The 15,365-nt window shown below is 37.9% G+C and overlaps 1 protein-coding gene across 5 annotated transcripts in view; it reads left to right on the top strand.

Annotated features, from left to right (window-relative positions):
- tep1 (telomerase-associated protein 1) overlaps positions 1-14,412 on the top strand; it is a 35,108-nt gene extending 20,696 nt beyond the window's left edge. For 4 of the 5 annotated variants that reach the window (XM_008434020.3, XM_008434019.3, XM_017310209.2 and 1 more), the window contains 27 exons: positions 139-272; positions 363-451; positions 545-659; positions 1,839-1,865; positions 1,964-2,174; positions 2,339-2,459; positions 2,896-3,020; positions 3,116-3,215; positions 3,438-3,593; positions 3,990-4,205; positions 4,506-4,562; positions 5,151-5,286; positions 5,684-5,935; positions 6,513-6,664; positions 6,772-6,879; positions 7,750-7,854; positions 7,975-8,104; positions 8,200-8,285; positions 9,279-9,405; positions 9,487-9,617; positions 9,762-9,886; positions 10,220-10,363; positions 10,476-10,575; positions 12,003-12,186; positions 12,318-12,400; positions 13,093-13,197; positions 13,310-14,412. In XM_008434020.3, the coding sequence (XP_008432242.2) occupies positions 139-272; positions 363-451; positions 545-659; positions 1,839-1,865; positions 1,964-2,174; positions 2,339-2,459; positions 2,896-3,020; positions 3,116-3,215; positions 3,438-3,593; positions 3,990-4,205; positions 4,506-4,562; positions 5,151-5,286; positions 5,684-5,935; positions 6,513-6,664; positions 6,772-6,879; positions 7,750-7,854; positions 7,975-8,104; positions 8,200-8,285; positions 9,279-9,405; positions 9,487-9,617; positions 9,762-9,886; positions 10,220-10,363; positions 10,476-10,575; positions 12,003-12,186; positions 12,318-12,400; positions 13,093-13,197; positions 13,310-13,429 (3,439 nt within the window). In that variant the 3' untranslated portion in view covers positions 13,430-14,412. The remainder of the gene's footprint in view (positions 1-138; positions 273-362; positions 452-544; positions 660-1,838; positions 1,866-1,963; positions 2,175-2,338; positions 2,460-2,895; positions 3,021-3,115; positions 3,216-3,437; positions 3,594-3,989; positions 4,206-4,505; positions 4,563-5,150; positions 5,287-5,683; positions 5,936-6,512; positions 6,665-6,771; positions 6,880-7,749; positions 7,855-7,974; positions 8,105-8,199; positions 8,286-9,278; positions 9,406-9,486; positions 9,618-9,761; positions 9,887-10,219; positions 10,364-10,475; positions 10,576-12,002; positions 12,187-12,317; positions 12,401-13,092; positions 13,198-13,309) is intronic. The other variant, XM_081598297.1, reaches the window with a different exon arrangement.
- The last annotated feature ends 953 nt before the right edge of the window (positions 14,413-15,365 follow it).

Genomic DNA, 15,365 nt, shown 5'->3' with positions numbered 1-15,365 from the left:
CAAAATAAATTATTATTTAAATAGTCTTTGTGATAAATCCTTTACTAAATATTTATAGATTAATTTTTTTTAGAATGTATTAACATTTCGGATGCTATAAGGTTGAGTTTTTCTCTTCGTTTGGACCTTTCCCTGCAGCCTGACCGGTCCGTCTCATTGCCAAAACACCGACTACGTTTTTGCTCTAAGCAACCCGGAGGTGAAAAGAGGCTTTGAGGGATTTTTCCTCCCAACAGAAACTGAAAGATTCAGAGCTCACCTCATTCTGGCCGGTAAACCAAACACCATCATTCCTTAAATAAGCACACCAGCTATTTTTTAATTTTATTCTTTAATAAACTCTAATGTTTCTAATTGAACAGGTTATCTGTGGGCGACGGCTGACCCTGAGGGAAATGACACTTTCCTTCACTCTCAGGCTGATGCACTCATGCATCTGCCATCAAGCTTGGTTTGTTTATATTTATTTATATGCATATTTCATAACTCCTGCTCAAAGAAAAAGTATTTTAACTCCTTGTTGCCTTCGTTTGGACTTGTTTAGATTCAGATTGGACAGCAGAGGGCTCTTGATTTGCTTCTCTCCAATTATTATTTCCTGCATGCCAACGTGAGCCACGGCCTCCTTCACCACCTGCTGGAGACGTACGACTTGTATGGTGAGCATGAAGATAAAGATAAATGATCACTAAAGGGGACCTATTACGCAGAATTCGGTTTTTCAGTTTTTGTACTTCAATTGGAGTTTCAGCTGACTCTAAAACAACCCAAACGCTTTATGTGTTCATTCACATCAGCACAGTTTAGTGCAGTTTAATCCAACTCTTGTTTGTTTTACTAAAACGTCTGGTTCGTTTCGGGAGGTGTGAATCTGTGATTAGACCAAAACGGCGAACTCTGATTTGCTTACAAGCCTCAGTCTCAGTTCGGTTGAAGTGAACTCTGGTGCAGTTTGAACCCATATGTGAACGCCAAGCGGACCGGAGACCGCTCCAAAAGCAGGAAGTGGACTACAGTGTAGGGAATTCTGGGTAAAACAACCTAAACCAATGTGAGAATCTGTTGCTAGAAGGAGAAATGGCTCATGATCTTTTACCAAAGACATAAGAGAAATCCTGCTGACGCTACTTCATTTGTTCACCTTTTGTGACAAAAGAAGTTGTGTTTTTCTGACGTTTTCATGTTGTTTCCTTCAGTGGTTCTTGGCTCAGCGCCTCCACAGGCAGGGAGGGGAACAGGTTTTATCAGTTAGTTTGGTTCGTTTGACACAGTGCAGTGTGAAAGCGAACTGCAGCTGAAAATGTAATAAGGGTTGCGACTTTGTTCAAGAATCTAACCGAGTCTGCAGAGCTATCAGGTGTGAAAACACCCAAAAAAATCAGACAGCCATGTTTTGGTATTAATGTTTTTTAGTGTCTGGAAAAAGAGCGGTTTCAAAAACCTTCAGAATGTAACGTCACAAATCAGCAGGTACAGTCTGTTACCAAACAACCCTGGCTGAGCTCCAGTTGGTTTTTTTGCTGTGTGCGCTGTACAATGGCTGCTGGAAAAGACAAATTGTTCGTTGTTGACTTGCCACCCAGAAACCATTTGCTGTTTTCTTTCTCGTTATGCGGGAGGCTCCAGTTCTGCTTTTCAAAGCTGTACACAGTTTTATAATTAATAATCTCTTTGCAGCCATTTTCACGGTTGAATGTAAATGTGTAAACTAACTTGTTCAAGGAAGCATAATGGGTCACCTTTAAGATTTATAAATGTGGTTTAAGAATCAGGTTTGTGGTCCTTTGGTTATTGATTGATAATTGGTCTTTTTCTCTGAAATGTTGCTTTCTCTTCAGATAAAAAGCCCAAAAATGCACCTCACTGTAAGTCTTTTAAGAAAAACTATTAAATATTTTGACGATGGGATATAACGTTTCGTTCCTGAAACATTTCATTGCTCATGTCACCTTTGTTCCATCAGCTGACCTGGATAAACATCTGGACGACTGTCGTGATTTTCTGAAGCGCCACACCTCAACGCTCTCCCCGTGGCCGGCGCTTTTCATCCAGCAGGCGCTCAACGAGCCTCCGGAAACATCAGCTCACATCTGGGCTTCAGGCCTGCAGGGGAAACGAAGCGTCCGTGTGATCGAGTGTCTGAACAGCAGCGAAGGCGACGCTCCAGAGATGAGGTAAGCTTTACTTTTATGGTTGCAGTTAGAGAGAGACGTGTTTGCCTCAGTGCAACTAGCTTATAATTAAAAACTAAAGTCTGCAAGCAGCATCGGTTTTTATTTAAAGGACATATTGTCATTGAGGTTTTTGTAAAGATTTAGTTTGTTGTGTTTGACCTCAGTGCGCTGGTGTCGACCTTCTCCTCTGAACCAACCTGTGTGGTTCTGAGTCCGGACAAACAGCTGGTTGTGGTTGGTACCGGACAGGGAACGCTGCACTTTGTCAACGTACAAACTGGACAGGTACTGAGATTATATTCAGATTTTTATCTCTGCTATTAATCCTGAACAAACTGCTAGTAAACTGCAAAACAGCTGAAACCCTGAATTCCTTTAAATCAAGACAAAACCCACCGGTTTAGTTTTGTTTGAACCATAATAGATGAAACATTGACCAACATGTTTGATTTTTATAATTTTGGTGATGGTACTCATAAAAATGTAATGTTTATCCAGTTATCGACTGTAAGATGGTTTTTTTAGGTCTTATTGTATTTTTATTATGTAAATCGCTTTGATGCTGAAATATGCTGTACAAATAAACTTGATAATATTGTGAGAATAAAGTTGTAACATTATGAGAAAAAAATCACAAAATCATGAGAAATAAGTCATAAGAGTCATCCCACCTCTTCTTTGTGAGGATTAACTGTGTGGATTTCCTCTGTCCTGTAAACAGGAAGTGAAGTCGCTGGTGAGCAGCTGCGACGGCGTCTCCAGCTGTGTCTTCCTGAACGACGCGCGGCTCGTTTCCACTTCCTTCGACGGGAGGCTGGAGGTGTGGGACGTCCTGAACGGATGCAGGTGGGAAGAGCGCTGAGACCATTGAAATCTTTATTTATATTTATTATTATTTTATTTTTAAGTGACTTTAAGTGTGTGGTTTCTTGTTGATGCAGGACGGCTCTGATTGACGGTCACGCTAATACGATAACGGCGAGTGACATCACTCCGGACAGGAAACACCTCGCCACTGTGTCCCTTGACCTCACGCTGAAAGTTCGTCTTCTCTGCGTTTAATTCAATGCTGTCATGTTTATTCTTTGGTTTTATGCAACAACAATTAACTCAAAATAACATCAACTTTTCCGGAAAGCATTTTTTTGTATCCATTTTTGTAAGAAAAAAAAACCGAAACGTGTCGAGACGTTTTTACTCACACATTTGACTCCAGACAGTCTGTAACATTCTTTTTTTTCTGAATCAATCTGTGTTTCTTAGGTTTGGTCTTCTGCTAAAGCTAATGAAGTGGCCTCTCTGCCCAGCACCAGCCCCTTCAACTGTGTGACCTTTGACCCCGAGGGTCACCTGCTGGCTGCGGGATGCTGGAATGGAAACGTTATCGTGTGGAATTGGCTGCAGAATAAAATAGAAACTGTAAGTTTTATATTGACAGCAGAGCTGCAAATTATTTCAGATCCAAGTTGTTTTCTGTGTTTTATGGGTACATTTCGAGATTTTCTCATTTTTCCAGCATTTATACATTTTTATTTGATTGTTGCTTAAAAATGTATAAATGATGTTCTGATCAAATATAATGTTGGATTGAAACTGACTTTTTTAAATTGGTTTGTGTTTTTAGCTCGGTTGTGGTTCTGGAAAAGTTTGAAAACTTACCTTGAAAATGTTTGAAAATTGTTTACATTTTATTCTAGGAAAAGTGAATGAACTACTGTTGAAACACACAAAAAAAGCGAATCTCTTTTAGATATTTCTAATTTTAGGATAAACCAGAAAGTCGGACTAAAACGTAGCGATATATTTGTCCCTCAGTCGCTGTGCGGTCACCGGCGGTCGGTGCGCAGCCTCTGCTTCTCGCCGTCCTCCTCCTCCATGCTCTGCTCCGGCTGCGTGTCCGGCCAGGTGAGGCTCTGGTCGGTGTCCACCTCCACCTGCGTGGGCGTCTTCCAGGCTCACAGCGGCGCCGCGGAGACCCTCGCCTTCCTGGAGGACGGTGCCATGCTGCTAAGCGCCGGCTCCGATCACACGGTGAGACATTCGGGTTCAGTTTGCTGACGGAAGATGAATGCAAACTTTCAAAACTGCAATGATATGACGGAGTATTATGGCCACGCTAAGAAAATAAAATTATGAGAATAAAGTCATAATATTTTGACTTTATTTTCAAAATATTATATATTTTCATATTATTATGACTTTACTTTTGTATTATTGCAAATTTACTTTTGTACAATTTTATTCTCATAATTGTATTTTTTCTTAGTGTGGCCTTAATACTCCGTCACACATTGAAACATTAATGAAAGTCTCTCTTTGTTTGTGAAACAGCTCCACCTCTGGTCAGGAGGACTTGGCCGCTCAGTCACTGCTTTAAAAAGTGATGAAGTAAGCTCCTATTTTTACATAAGTGATGTTTTTCCAGATATGTCATTAAATTGAACTTGTAACTACTGCAATATATGTTGGCTGTTTTTGGAAAAATCTAAAATAGAAGAGAAAAACGTAACACTAACAGGAGTCTGCAACCTTAGCAATCTTAAGCAGCCGTTTTCTCCTCAGTCCAGATAAATAAAACTCCAAATGTTACATGAAGATTTGTTTAAAAAACAACTCATTTTTAATAAATCTTTCCTGGAGAAAATTTGTTATATTTGAAGAAACGCAATTTTAAGAAATTGCAAGAAAAATGATTCTAAAGAATATAATTTCCACTTTTAGTGTTGCTGTTAAAGTGATATGCAAATATTCCATGAAAAAATATTTAAAACATTTTTTTTAATATATCTTTAACAATATACTTATTCTCTTATCTTTTATAGCTAAAGTTTTAAAGCGGTGTTGTGTTTGACTCCTGCACTAGTTGATTTATTTAGTGTTTGGATTAAGGATAAAGTCAGTTTGTTACATTTTAATATTTCAAAACATAAGTTTATCTTCGTTCTTTTCAAATTATTATTATTATTATATTTTAAGTGTGAGTTGGAGCCTCCTCAGAAGAAGCTAAAATGTGCAACATCGGATCCGGCCGCGCTCTGCGTGGCGGTGAGCGGCGACTACGCTGCTGTGGGTTACCACGGCGACGGCATCAAACTCTTTAGGACCGGTTCAGGTGAGTTTTAGTTTAACAGACGAGTAAATGGTTCATCTAAGAGGAGAAAATATGTTATTTTTAATTTAAAAACTTGTTTTAACTAAATTGGACTAAATCATATTGAGTCTTGATGGCACACTGCAAAAATGTCCCGTTAAAACTGTTTACGTAAAAGTAAAACTTGATTTGTAGAATTAAATTTGTGAAAAATATTTCAAATGAATTTCAAGTGTCTAATTGCCGTAAAACAATCTCTTAAAACTGTTTATATGAAAATAAAACTTAGTTTTAATTAAAAATAAAGGCTTAATCACTCAGATAAGTGATTTAAATAATTCATCTGTAAGGATCTCAGTGTAATTTCAGCATAAAATGATGAAATGTATTATATAAAGACTCTCTGTCGTCGTTGCAGGTGAAAAGATTTGGGCCTCCACGGACCTCGGGGTGTCTGTGCACTGCCTGCTTTGGGTTCCCGAGGACCCGGAGCGGAGCGGGCCGGAGCTGCTGATTTCTGGAGGAAGCGACAAACATTTGAGGCTGTGGAGGAAAAACGAAGGAGAGGAGGGAGTTGTTGAAGGGCTGAAACAGCTGAGGATGATCGGGATGCAAACCGGCAGCATCCTGGTGATGAGGCAGAACTCCACGGTTCTGGCTTCAGCTTCAGGTAAAACACACATAGTTGCACTTTAAGTTACATTTCAGTTACGAGTGATTTCTACTTAAAATCGGTTAATATCAGTGAAAAAATGCGTGTCTGGTTTCTGTACGTCTGATATAGGCGATTATGACGGCTGCTGAGGGCTTCATGGTTTTGGGGGCGAAACAAAAACAAAGGAAAAAGTTATGTCAGCTTGTAAGTTTTAAATTAAAGGCTTGTTTTACTGCACTGCAAAAAAACTAAATCTTACCTTCAGATAATTTAGTACACATGAAATAAGACAAATTTAACTTACAAGTAACTTTTCAACAAGATATATGAGCTAGTTATTATAATTATTTGAACAGATTTCCTTAAGTTTGAGATTCTGACCAACATCGGATCATGTCTGCACGCTTGCAGTTTACAACTCTGTTAACAACACAGCGACTTTCCTACTATATTTAGTGACATTTACGATTAAAAATGAAAGAATGGTATCGACCAAAATCAGAATCAACAGATCTTTTAAAGATCGTGATCGGCCAGAAAACTGCAGTCGGTGCATCACTGATTATAATTTCCCTGTTTGCACCTGAAACAGATGATTTCAGCATCGCGCTGACGCCTCTGAAGGATCTGAGCGACGCCTCCAAGCTGAAGGCGAAGGCTTTGCTGCGCAGCCACCAGGGAGGAATCACCTGCCTGGCGTTCAGTCCTGACGGGTCGCGGCTGCTTTCGGGTGGAAAAGATCAGGTGACCACTTCAGCTCGTTTAGTCGGCCGACCTCCATTTCACACATTGTCACGTCTGCTGTTCGGTTTGAAGGGAGTGTTTCTGATGACGCCTGTGTTTGTTTCCAGGCTTTGATGGTTTGGAGCGCCGACCCAAATCAAGCAGCTCTGCTGAAATCGTTCCCCAACGCTCACAGAGACTGGATCACCGGCTGCGCCTGGACTCCCGACTGCGCTGTCAGTTCACCTCCGCTCCAAATGAACTCTTCCCCTTCTGACTTTATTTGGAAAACTGTTCTGTATCTGTTGTATGATGACGTATCGGAGCCATTCTGGACAGAAGACAAAAAAAGATTAGTGAAAAATTCTGACATTTTGAGATTAATTTCAGAAATTTTGTAGGAAAAACTCAAAAATGTTCAGATAAAGTTCAGAAATTTTCAAGAGAAAACAGGAGAATTTCTGAGTTTGAAAAGTAAAAAAAAAAAAAAAAAAAACGAGAACTGAAAGCTTAAGAGTAATCTCAGAATTTTCTGGAAAAAAGAAATCTCTAGAAAAAACAAAGAAATTTGAGTTTGGTATTTGAAAAATTGCTACAAAAAGCACAGAATTTTTATTAATCTCAGAAAATGCAAAAAAATTTTTTATAATTTCTGACTTTCAATATTTGCAAATTTTCAAGAAAAAAACTTTAATATTTTTGAGAAAGAAAAACTGGAAAATTTCTTTTAAAAGTTGATAAATTTTTACTTTTGAAACATACATAATTTCTGGAATTTACCTAAAATTTCTGAGACTTTGTCTTTTCAAACTTTTTGTTAAAAAAAAAGGTTTCGGTTAAAAAAAAATTGCTTTTCATTCAGTGTTTAGAAAATCCAGAAATTTTTATTTCCCTGTAATAAACAATTACTCAATTAAAAGTAGAAAGGACAGCATCGTTAAATACTGCGTAAAAGTACTTTTTTTTTTTCTTCTTCAAAAGTCACTCAAGTAAATGCAACTGGTTGCTACAAACTCTGATTTATATCTCACCAATATTCTGAACTGGACATTGAAAAACTCCTGACATTTAGTATTTCCTCTTGGTTTTCTTGTGCTTTCTTCTAGATAAGCTCATCAAATGACGGGAGGCTTTGTTTTTGGGACCTGGAAGTTGGTTCTCATCTCAAAGAAATCTCCTGGAGGAATCCGCTCACCTCCGTCTGCTGCCTGGTGAACAAATTACAGACTCACAGTTTATAATTTAGCACGTTGATGAAGCACATACATGCCTTATTGGTTCTGTTATTTAGTTAAAAGTTTGTCTTTAAGTGTTGCTGCTTCTGTGTGCAGGGTCGGCATGTGATCGCCGGCTCTTCGGAGGGGGCGCTGCATGTTTGGGATTGGGAGAAAAACACTGAAATCTGCCACATTTCCGCCCACAAGCAACGAATAAACCACTGCTCTCTGCTCCCAAACGCTGGTACTGAAACTTTTCTAGACTCCTTGTTTACTGTTTCTCATGTCCAGTCAAAAATGGTGCCAATATTTTTACTTTTTCTGAAATTTCGTCTCCAGACGAGGAGAAGGAAACGGAACCAGGAGAGCTGACCGTTTTCACAGCTTCAGACGACGGCACAGTGCAGCTCTGGAAACCTCTGCAGGTATTTCACAGCAGTTAAAACCCGCCCACCTCATTAAATTCAACTTTTAGTGTTTGCAAAGGTTTGATGTGCAACACTTAGACGTGTGCGATGCTGCATATTTTCATATTGACCCAAATTCATGTAAATACAGGACCAGTATCCAGGCCCAGTGGTCGGGGTGTTCCACCGGCGGTACAACGGTTGTCCACAGTGTTTTTGTATTAAAAGATGTTATGTTGACAGGAAATGTAAAAATATTTCTGGGTAATTAGATGTCACTGGAAGACATCGCCAGTAAAACGCTATTTAAACCCACAACTATAGAATCTTAAAAGCAACAAATAAAAAAAATACAATTAAGACGAATGTTAGTTATTTGCACTTCTGTTTAATCCAACAACAATCCAGCAACCCACTCATTCTTTGGTTACTTAGCAACCCACTCATTCGTTGGTTACCTAGCAACCCACTCATTCTTTGGTTACCTGGCAACCCACTCATTCTTTGGTTACCTAGCAACCCACTCATTCGTTGGTTACCTAGCAACCCACTCATTCTTTGGTTACCTGGAAACCCACTCATTCTTTAGTTGCCTAGCAATGACCTGTTGAGAAACTGGCGCAGTAGCAGTTTAAACCTTTGCCACTGTGCCTCATGACTGCTTAAAAAATAAAATAAAAAACAGCATGGAGTAGAAAATTTGGATAAAACGGGAAAGGTCACATCGCCAGTTTGGCAGCATTTATAATAAAAAACTAATCGGTATTTAACCAGAAACACTTAAATTGTGATAGTTTTTCAGGAATATTGTGCAGCCCTACTTTTGAGGTAGCGTTGAGAAGCTACGATACAAAAATAAAATAAAATGTTTAGACGGAGACTGAAACTAAAGTATTGATCTTATCAATATTATCTATACTTTTGAATCGATCTGCCCGTTTCTAACATCTACTCTCCAGCTTTCAGCTGATTCAGACATTTTCTTAGGTTTAATGCTGTTCCTTCCTCCAGGTCGAACACTTCAGCACCTTCCTGGGTCACAGCGGTGCCGTTCACGGCGTCGCCCAGAAAGGAGAAGTCCCAGAATTCCTCACTGTGTCTGAAGACGGTTCCCTGAGATGCTGGGCCTGGAGAACTGGTACATCTCTTCACCATGCAGCTGCCCTATTTAAACTATCACTCTGATAGTTAACGAGTATTTTCCGTTGCTCGTGCACAGACACTTCTGCGTACCGGAAAGGCCCCATCTCAGCGCTGTGCTTCTCTCAGACCGCCGACTTCATGCTTGTTGGTTACGAGTCCGGTCTGCTGGAGCTGTGGCACCAGAACTCAGTGGTTGACCACAAGCAGGTAAATCTAGCCCAGGTGTTTATGTTGGTTCTTTCAGGCTGCAAATTGAATCCAGAGTCAGAATTCACTTGAATTTGTATATTTATAAATGTGCAGCCTTTCATTTCATTGTCTTCTTTCTGTGATTGTCTGTTTTGGTTGCAGGTGTCGGACGGCCCGATCGCGGCTGCCTGTTGGATGCCTGATCACCAGTTCGCCGTCTCCTACATGAACATCATGGTTGTTGACGTGTGGAAGCTGGTGTGGAACCAACAACACACCAAAGTCAGGTAAAAAGATAAAAAATAAAAAAATTAAGCCAGGAATGAAGTGAACAAGTTTTCTTCATGATCCCATAAAGCTTCAAAATTAAAATGGTTAATGATTCATTTGATCATTTTGGAAGATAAAGACGTAGCTCAGTTATGCTAGCTTGACTTTGACAACCTTAACATGTAAATGTGCTGCAGAATTTGTTGCTGAATGGACTAATTTTTCCAGAAACTATTCTGACCAAAGTAATCAATGAAAGTATTTTATTGATGACTTGGTGAGTTGGTGTGTTTAAACCAAGCAGTTAATCCTCGTCTCCAAAAAGTTTGTACTTCTTCTGCTGCTTGCAGCCTGGTGAAGGTGAGGAGCTACAAAGTGAGAAACCCGATGGTTCGCCTGTTTTACTGCTCGCTGCTGATGGGCGTCACCTACCCGGGGATGCTCTGCGACGTGGCCGAAGACGAAGGCGACGCGTGGAACAGACAAAGCTCAAGGTAACTTTTTGTTTTCTCAATCGCTGATCTAAAACAAAGGATAATTATCTCCATCACTCACATTTAATTCTGTTTTATGTCCATCTTTGCTGTGTATGTCTGTTGTTTTCAGCTGGTTTCTAAACGTCGATATTCTGAGCGTCGTTCGTAACGATGAGAAAAGTGTGTGGCTGGCTGGTAGAGGTGACGGAGAAATTCATCTGGGCTTTTTTGTGAGTTTCTTTAATATATTCTGCAATAATAAAAGCTACATTCAACGGCAGTGTCAGTGAAAAAGACAAATCTCAAACAGAATAAGTTTAACCCTTGTGTTTACAAATGGGGTCCAACCGACCACACACCCGTATCATTTGTATCAGTCCTCACACGCACAAGGGTTAAACTAGTCCTGTCACAATAAGCAATAAATCAACTAATCACATGATAGATTAAAGCAGAGGTTCCCAAACTGTGGGGCGCGACCCCTAGGGGGACACCGTGCCATTGCGGGGGGGGGCACCGCCTGCATGGGGAAAAAAAACAAATAAAACATGAACGCTGTATGCGCTGGGTTTTTACCTTAGAATGGCCAACTCTGTTATTACCATGTCAATTTGATACGGTAGGGGCTTTCACACTTCCCATATCTGTGTCCTCTGTCACTTTTATCACCAGTTAAAACTGTTTAATCCGTTGTTAACATGTGGTAACATGTTTTTCCGAGCCGCCTTTAAACGCAACATGAACACTACGACGCTCGCTGGGTTTAGACCTGTGCGGCAGCGAAGGAGACCTGCTGCTGCTGTGCAGAGCTACACAGGTGTGTTAGCAGCAAACCAGCAAAACGCTAAAAACTTTTCACAGTTTTCCCCCCAAACTAACAGACTGTTGAGTAAAGCTGCTGGATGCAGGTAATGATAGCTAAACAATGACTAGCTAATATCAATACAGCACCTTAAGCTTGTTAACAAGTAGCTTGTAGGCTAAGTTGTTGTCTATGTTCAGCTACATAGATTAATTTTGCCCAGCTATTTGTAATCGATAGGGGGGCCCAGAAAATGTTTGGAAACCACTGGGGGGGCGCAGGACAAAAAGTTTGGGAGCCACTGGATTAAAGCAAACTTTGGATGATTTATTGGGTTTTTTTCTTTCTACCAAAACCTGAATAATGAAAGTCTTCAGTGTGGCATTTTGGTCTCAACTATTTATTTTTTAAGGATAATTTTGTTTACAGAATCTTGATAATTCATTTTATTTGTTGTTTCTGTTGTTTTGTTTATTTATTTTAGATATTTTAAATGTCTTCCGGTTCCAGTGCTAAATGTTCTTTAAACTTTGAGAATGTGTTCCTGCATCATTATGCCATTTTACTATTATATTAGCTGAAAATTCTCTCGAAATAACAATATTATTGTAACCATTTCTACAACAATTTATCCTCCAGCAACATTTGTAATCATGACAGGCCTGGTTAAAAGATGTTTGGGTCGCAATGGGCAGATTCATTTCATTATATTAGAACTTAATTGAAACGTTAACAGATTTTCAGTGATTTTATTGAAAAAAAGAAGTTTCTCTGCAAAAAGCAAAACAAGAAAGAAATAATATTGACTTGAATTATGGATGTAGTTGGTTTTATTTTTATTTGATTTAATTTCAGTTCGGTTTGGGCCCAGAAACTACTGTAAACTCCAGTTTTAGCTCTATGAGCATGAAGTTCAGCAACAAGAAGGATGAGGAGAAGGAGGAAGAGGAACAGGACAAGAAAGAGGAAGAGAAAGATGGAGAGAATAAGGAAGAGCAGGAAAGGGGAAGCCTGATAACTGCCATGACTGTGGATAAAGGTACCAAAAACATCAAAGATTAAAAGCTTGTTTTTATAACGGTAACAAATTTCATTCAGTCAGAATAATACACCAAATCCCACCAAATTTTTAACTATTTCATCAGTTTTAATTAGATGTTTCTGTTTCAGAGTTTGTGGTGTGTGGAGATGATGACGGAAACATGTGGTTCAATCAGCATCCGGATGTTTCCTCCTGGAGTGACAGAAAACCTGTGAGATCTTCTCCAAAATCACATCTGATCCAGAACTACAGTCATCACAGCCCGGATATAATGGCTGCCTAATGCTCCTAATGTTTATATTGTAAACATTAGGAGCATTCACCTGCAGTAGCCACCGTTCAACACAAGAGGGCAGCACTGAGACGTTTTAGGCTAAATTTGACAGAACGAAGCAAATGTACAAGAAAATGTCAAAATTTGATAACGCAGAAATGATTGAGCTCTGCAAGTTCAATATTTGTAAGATAAAACTGAGACATTTTTAGTTTAATCTCAGAGATTGTCTAGAAAAAAACTTGAGAATTTCAAGGTTTGAAAAACTGAAAGTATTTGACTTTTGACACTCAGAAAATGTCCAAAAGTTGAAAATTGTCGACTTTTCTAACTCAGAAATTTTGAAGTTTTTTCCCCAGAAAATTTCTGATATTAATATCTTAATTTATTAGCTTTTTGGCCAAAATTAACTACATTTTTTAAAATCTACAATGGCCCTAATATGTTGCACGTAGGTCTGTCTGTTTTATGAATAAACTCAATTTGCAGGGAGGGAGTTGAGTAATTTTAAAGTTATTTTTTTCTGTCTGCAAGTTTTCTTGATTGGTCTTGATTGAGATCAATAATTGATAACCTTCTTCATCCTAATGATGATGATGATGATAATGATGACGATACTTTCTCTTCAGGCCCATCTGGACAGGATCACGCACCTGAAACTCACCGACGGCGTCATCATCTCGGCCTCCTGCGACCGAACGCTGAAGCTTTGGGACAGAAACACCAAGAAACAGGTGAGCCGCGACCTTTAGGGTCAAACCTCCTGAAAAACGCACTAATCCATCTGTTCTGATGGATTTAATCCTCCGTTTGTAGTAAATAATCTGTGCTCTTATTGTGTTTCAGGTGGGAATGTTTGTGTGTGGAGGCCCGGTTCTGTTTTTGGAGCTGAATCCAGGAAATCCCAGTGAGCTGGTCTGTGCTGATGGACGGGGAAAGATTTACTTCCTCTCCTGGAAAGATTAAACCTCTGAATAAATCTGCTAATAGGGCTGGGCGTTTAATCAAGTTTATTGACTATTGGAAATTTTTATGTTGGAAGATTTAATTTCTAGACCATTAGACAAATTTTCACCGTGGCTCAGAGTGACGTCACCATGCCCTCTGCCACAAAACATTAGGGCCACGCTACGTTTTTTAAATTTGTTAATTATGAGAATAAAGTCCTAATATGACAAGAATACTTGAAGTGACATAAGAATGTACTACAATAAAGTGGAAGCGTTAAAGTTACCAGAATAAAGTCGTCATTATTATGACGACTCCTACATAAAAAAATAATTAAATGAACAATGTTGAGCATCTAGTGAATTTATACTTTGGTTTCAGTTTTACAAATAAATTTTACAAATATTAACTTTATCTTTTATTAGCATCAAATTATTTTCAGTAGAAGGATTTGAGCAGATTGAGCAGTTTGTGTTATTTTGAAGAAATAACACAAACTGAGCTGCTCATGTTGGATTTTAATGCTTCTTTTCATTAAAATAACTTTTTTGTTGTAACCTTAAATTTTTCTGGTAAAATTGTCTTTATTCTGCTTTATTATGACTATTTTTGTAGCTAAACAAGAATTAAACTCGTAGCCTGGCCTTAATACTCTGTCGCACAAAATGAATGATTTAAATGGAAAATCCACTTTTTAAAGTATTTTCTATCATTATTAGTTTAATTTTTAGAAAAAAAAAGATTAAAATTGGATTTGGTAAAAAAAAAAAAAAGAAGAGATTATCGCCCAGCCTAGCTGCTTAAATTAAACGGTAATAATTAACAAGTCTGTTTACCAAAGATTTGTTTTTGTTTTACAAAGTGCAATACTTGAATACTTATTGCAAATGAGCATAACTTCTTGTGTTTTTCTGTTAGAAGGTGGGGAATCTGTGGCTTTATGTTGTGCCTGATATTTATTTTATTTATCTTCAATAAATGGGGGAAAAAATATGAATAAAGTTCTCCTTCCTTTTTTCTTGCATTAAATCTCATATTTTCTCATTTTTAACAAATTCTATCAGCATTTCCCAAATTAAAAAAATAGAAATTTAACATGCTAAATATTTAACGTATAAGTATTTTTAAGAAGATAATCCAAAGTATAATTTTAGTAATCTATTTAATATAAAGTATATTTTAAATTTTCTTTTTTTGTGTGTCAAAATTGCATTTTAAGACAAAACATGAGAAGCATGTTTTTAAAAATTTATTTTGCATTTTGAATATAATGTTGAAAAATACACCATTTGATAACAAATTAGAAATGTATTTCAGAAAATTGCAGCCTAATTAAAATATACTCTGATACATTATTTATTTCACCTGAGTAATCTGTGCAGTTCTTATTTATTTATAAAATATTTACAGTAAAAAAATTTATTTTTAAGGTCGGGCTCATTTTTCATCAATCCTTTTGATCAATGTTATTTTATAACATATGTTATAAAATATTTTGAGTTGTAGATGGTAATTTCTGCTCATCTTTAGTGAAACGGATCCTATAAATGTTATCCTGTTCAGTTGAAAAGGTGAGTGGATTACTTTGGAGATGATGATTCATAATAAAAGCAATAAAGTAACAGCAGAGAAATCAACACACGTTTGTTGTTTTTAATTTATAAGAAATGCAAAATATCCTGAAATACATTTTAGAATATTGAAGGTGTAGGATCATTGAAAGTGTTTTTAGCTTTGGCAGTCTGTCTTCATGCACTGTGTTAAAAGAAAATACTTTCTACATAAAGACTTGCACATCTAAAGACTTTTTTTGTTTTGGCTGTTGTAAAAAAAAAATCTAAATCTAAGATTTCTTGTTTTCTTTCTTCATATTTCCCTTAAAGATGAGCAAATCACAACATTGATGTGATATATTAAGTCTGATTAAATTCACTTTGCCTGAAGAGTTTTAAAA

Source organism: Poecilia reticulata, chromosome 17 (assembly GCF_904066995.2).
Source record: "Poecilia reticulata chromosome 17, P_reticulata-male-v2, whole genome shotgun sequence".
Classification (NCBI taxonomy): Eukaryota; Metazoa; Chordata; class Actinopteri; order Cyprinodontiformes; family Poeciliidae; genus Poecilia; species Poecilia reticulata.
This window is presented reverse-complemented; position numbering and strand designations above follow the sequence as displayed.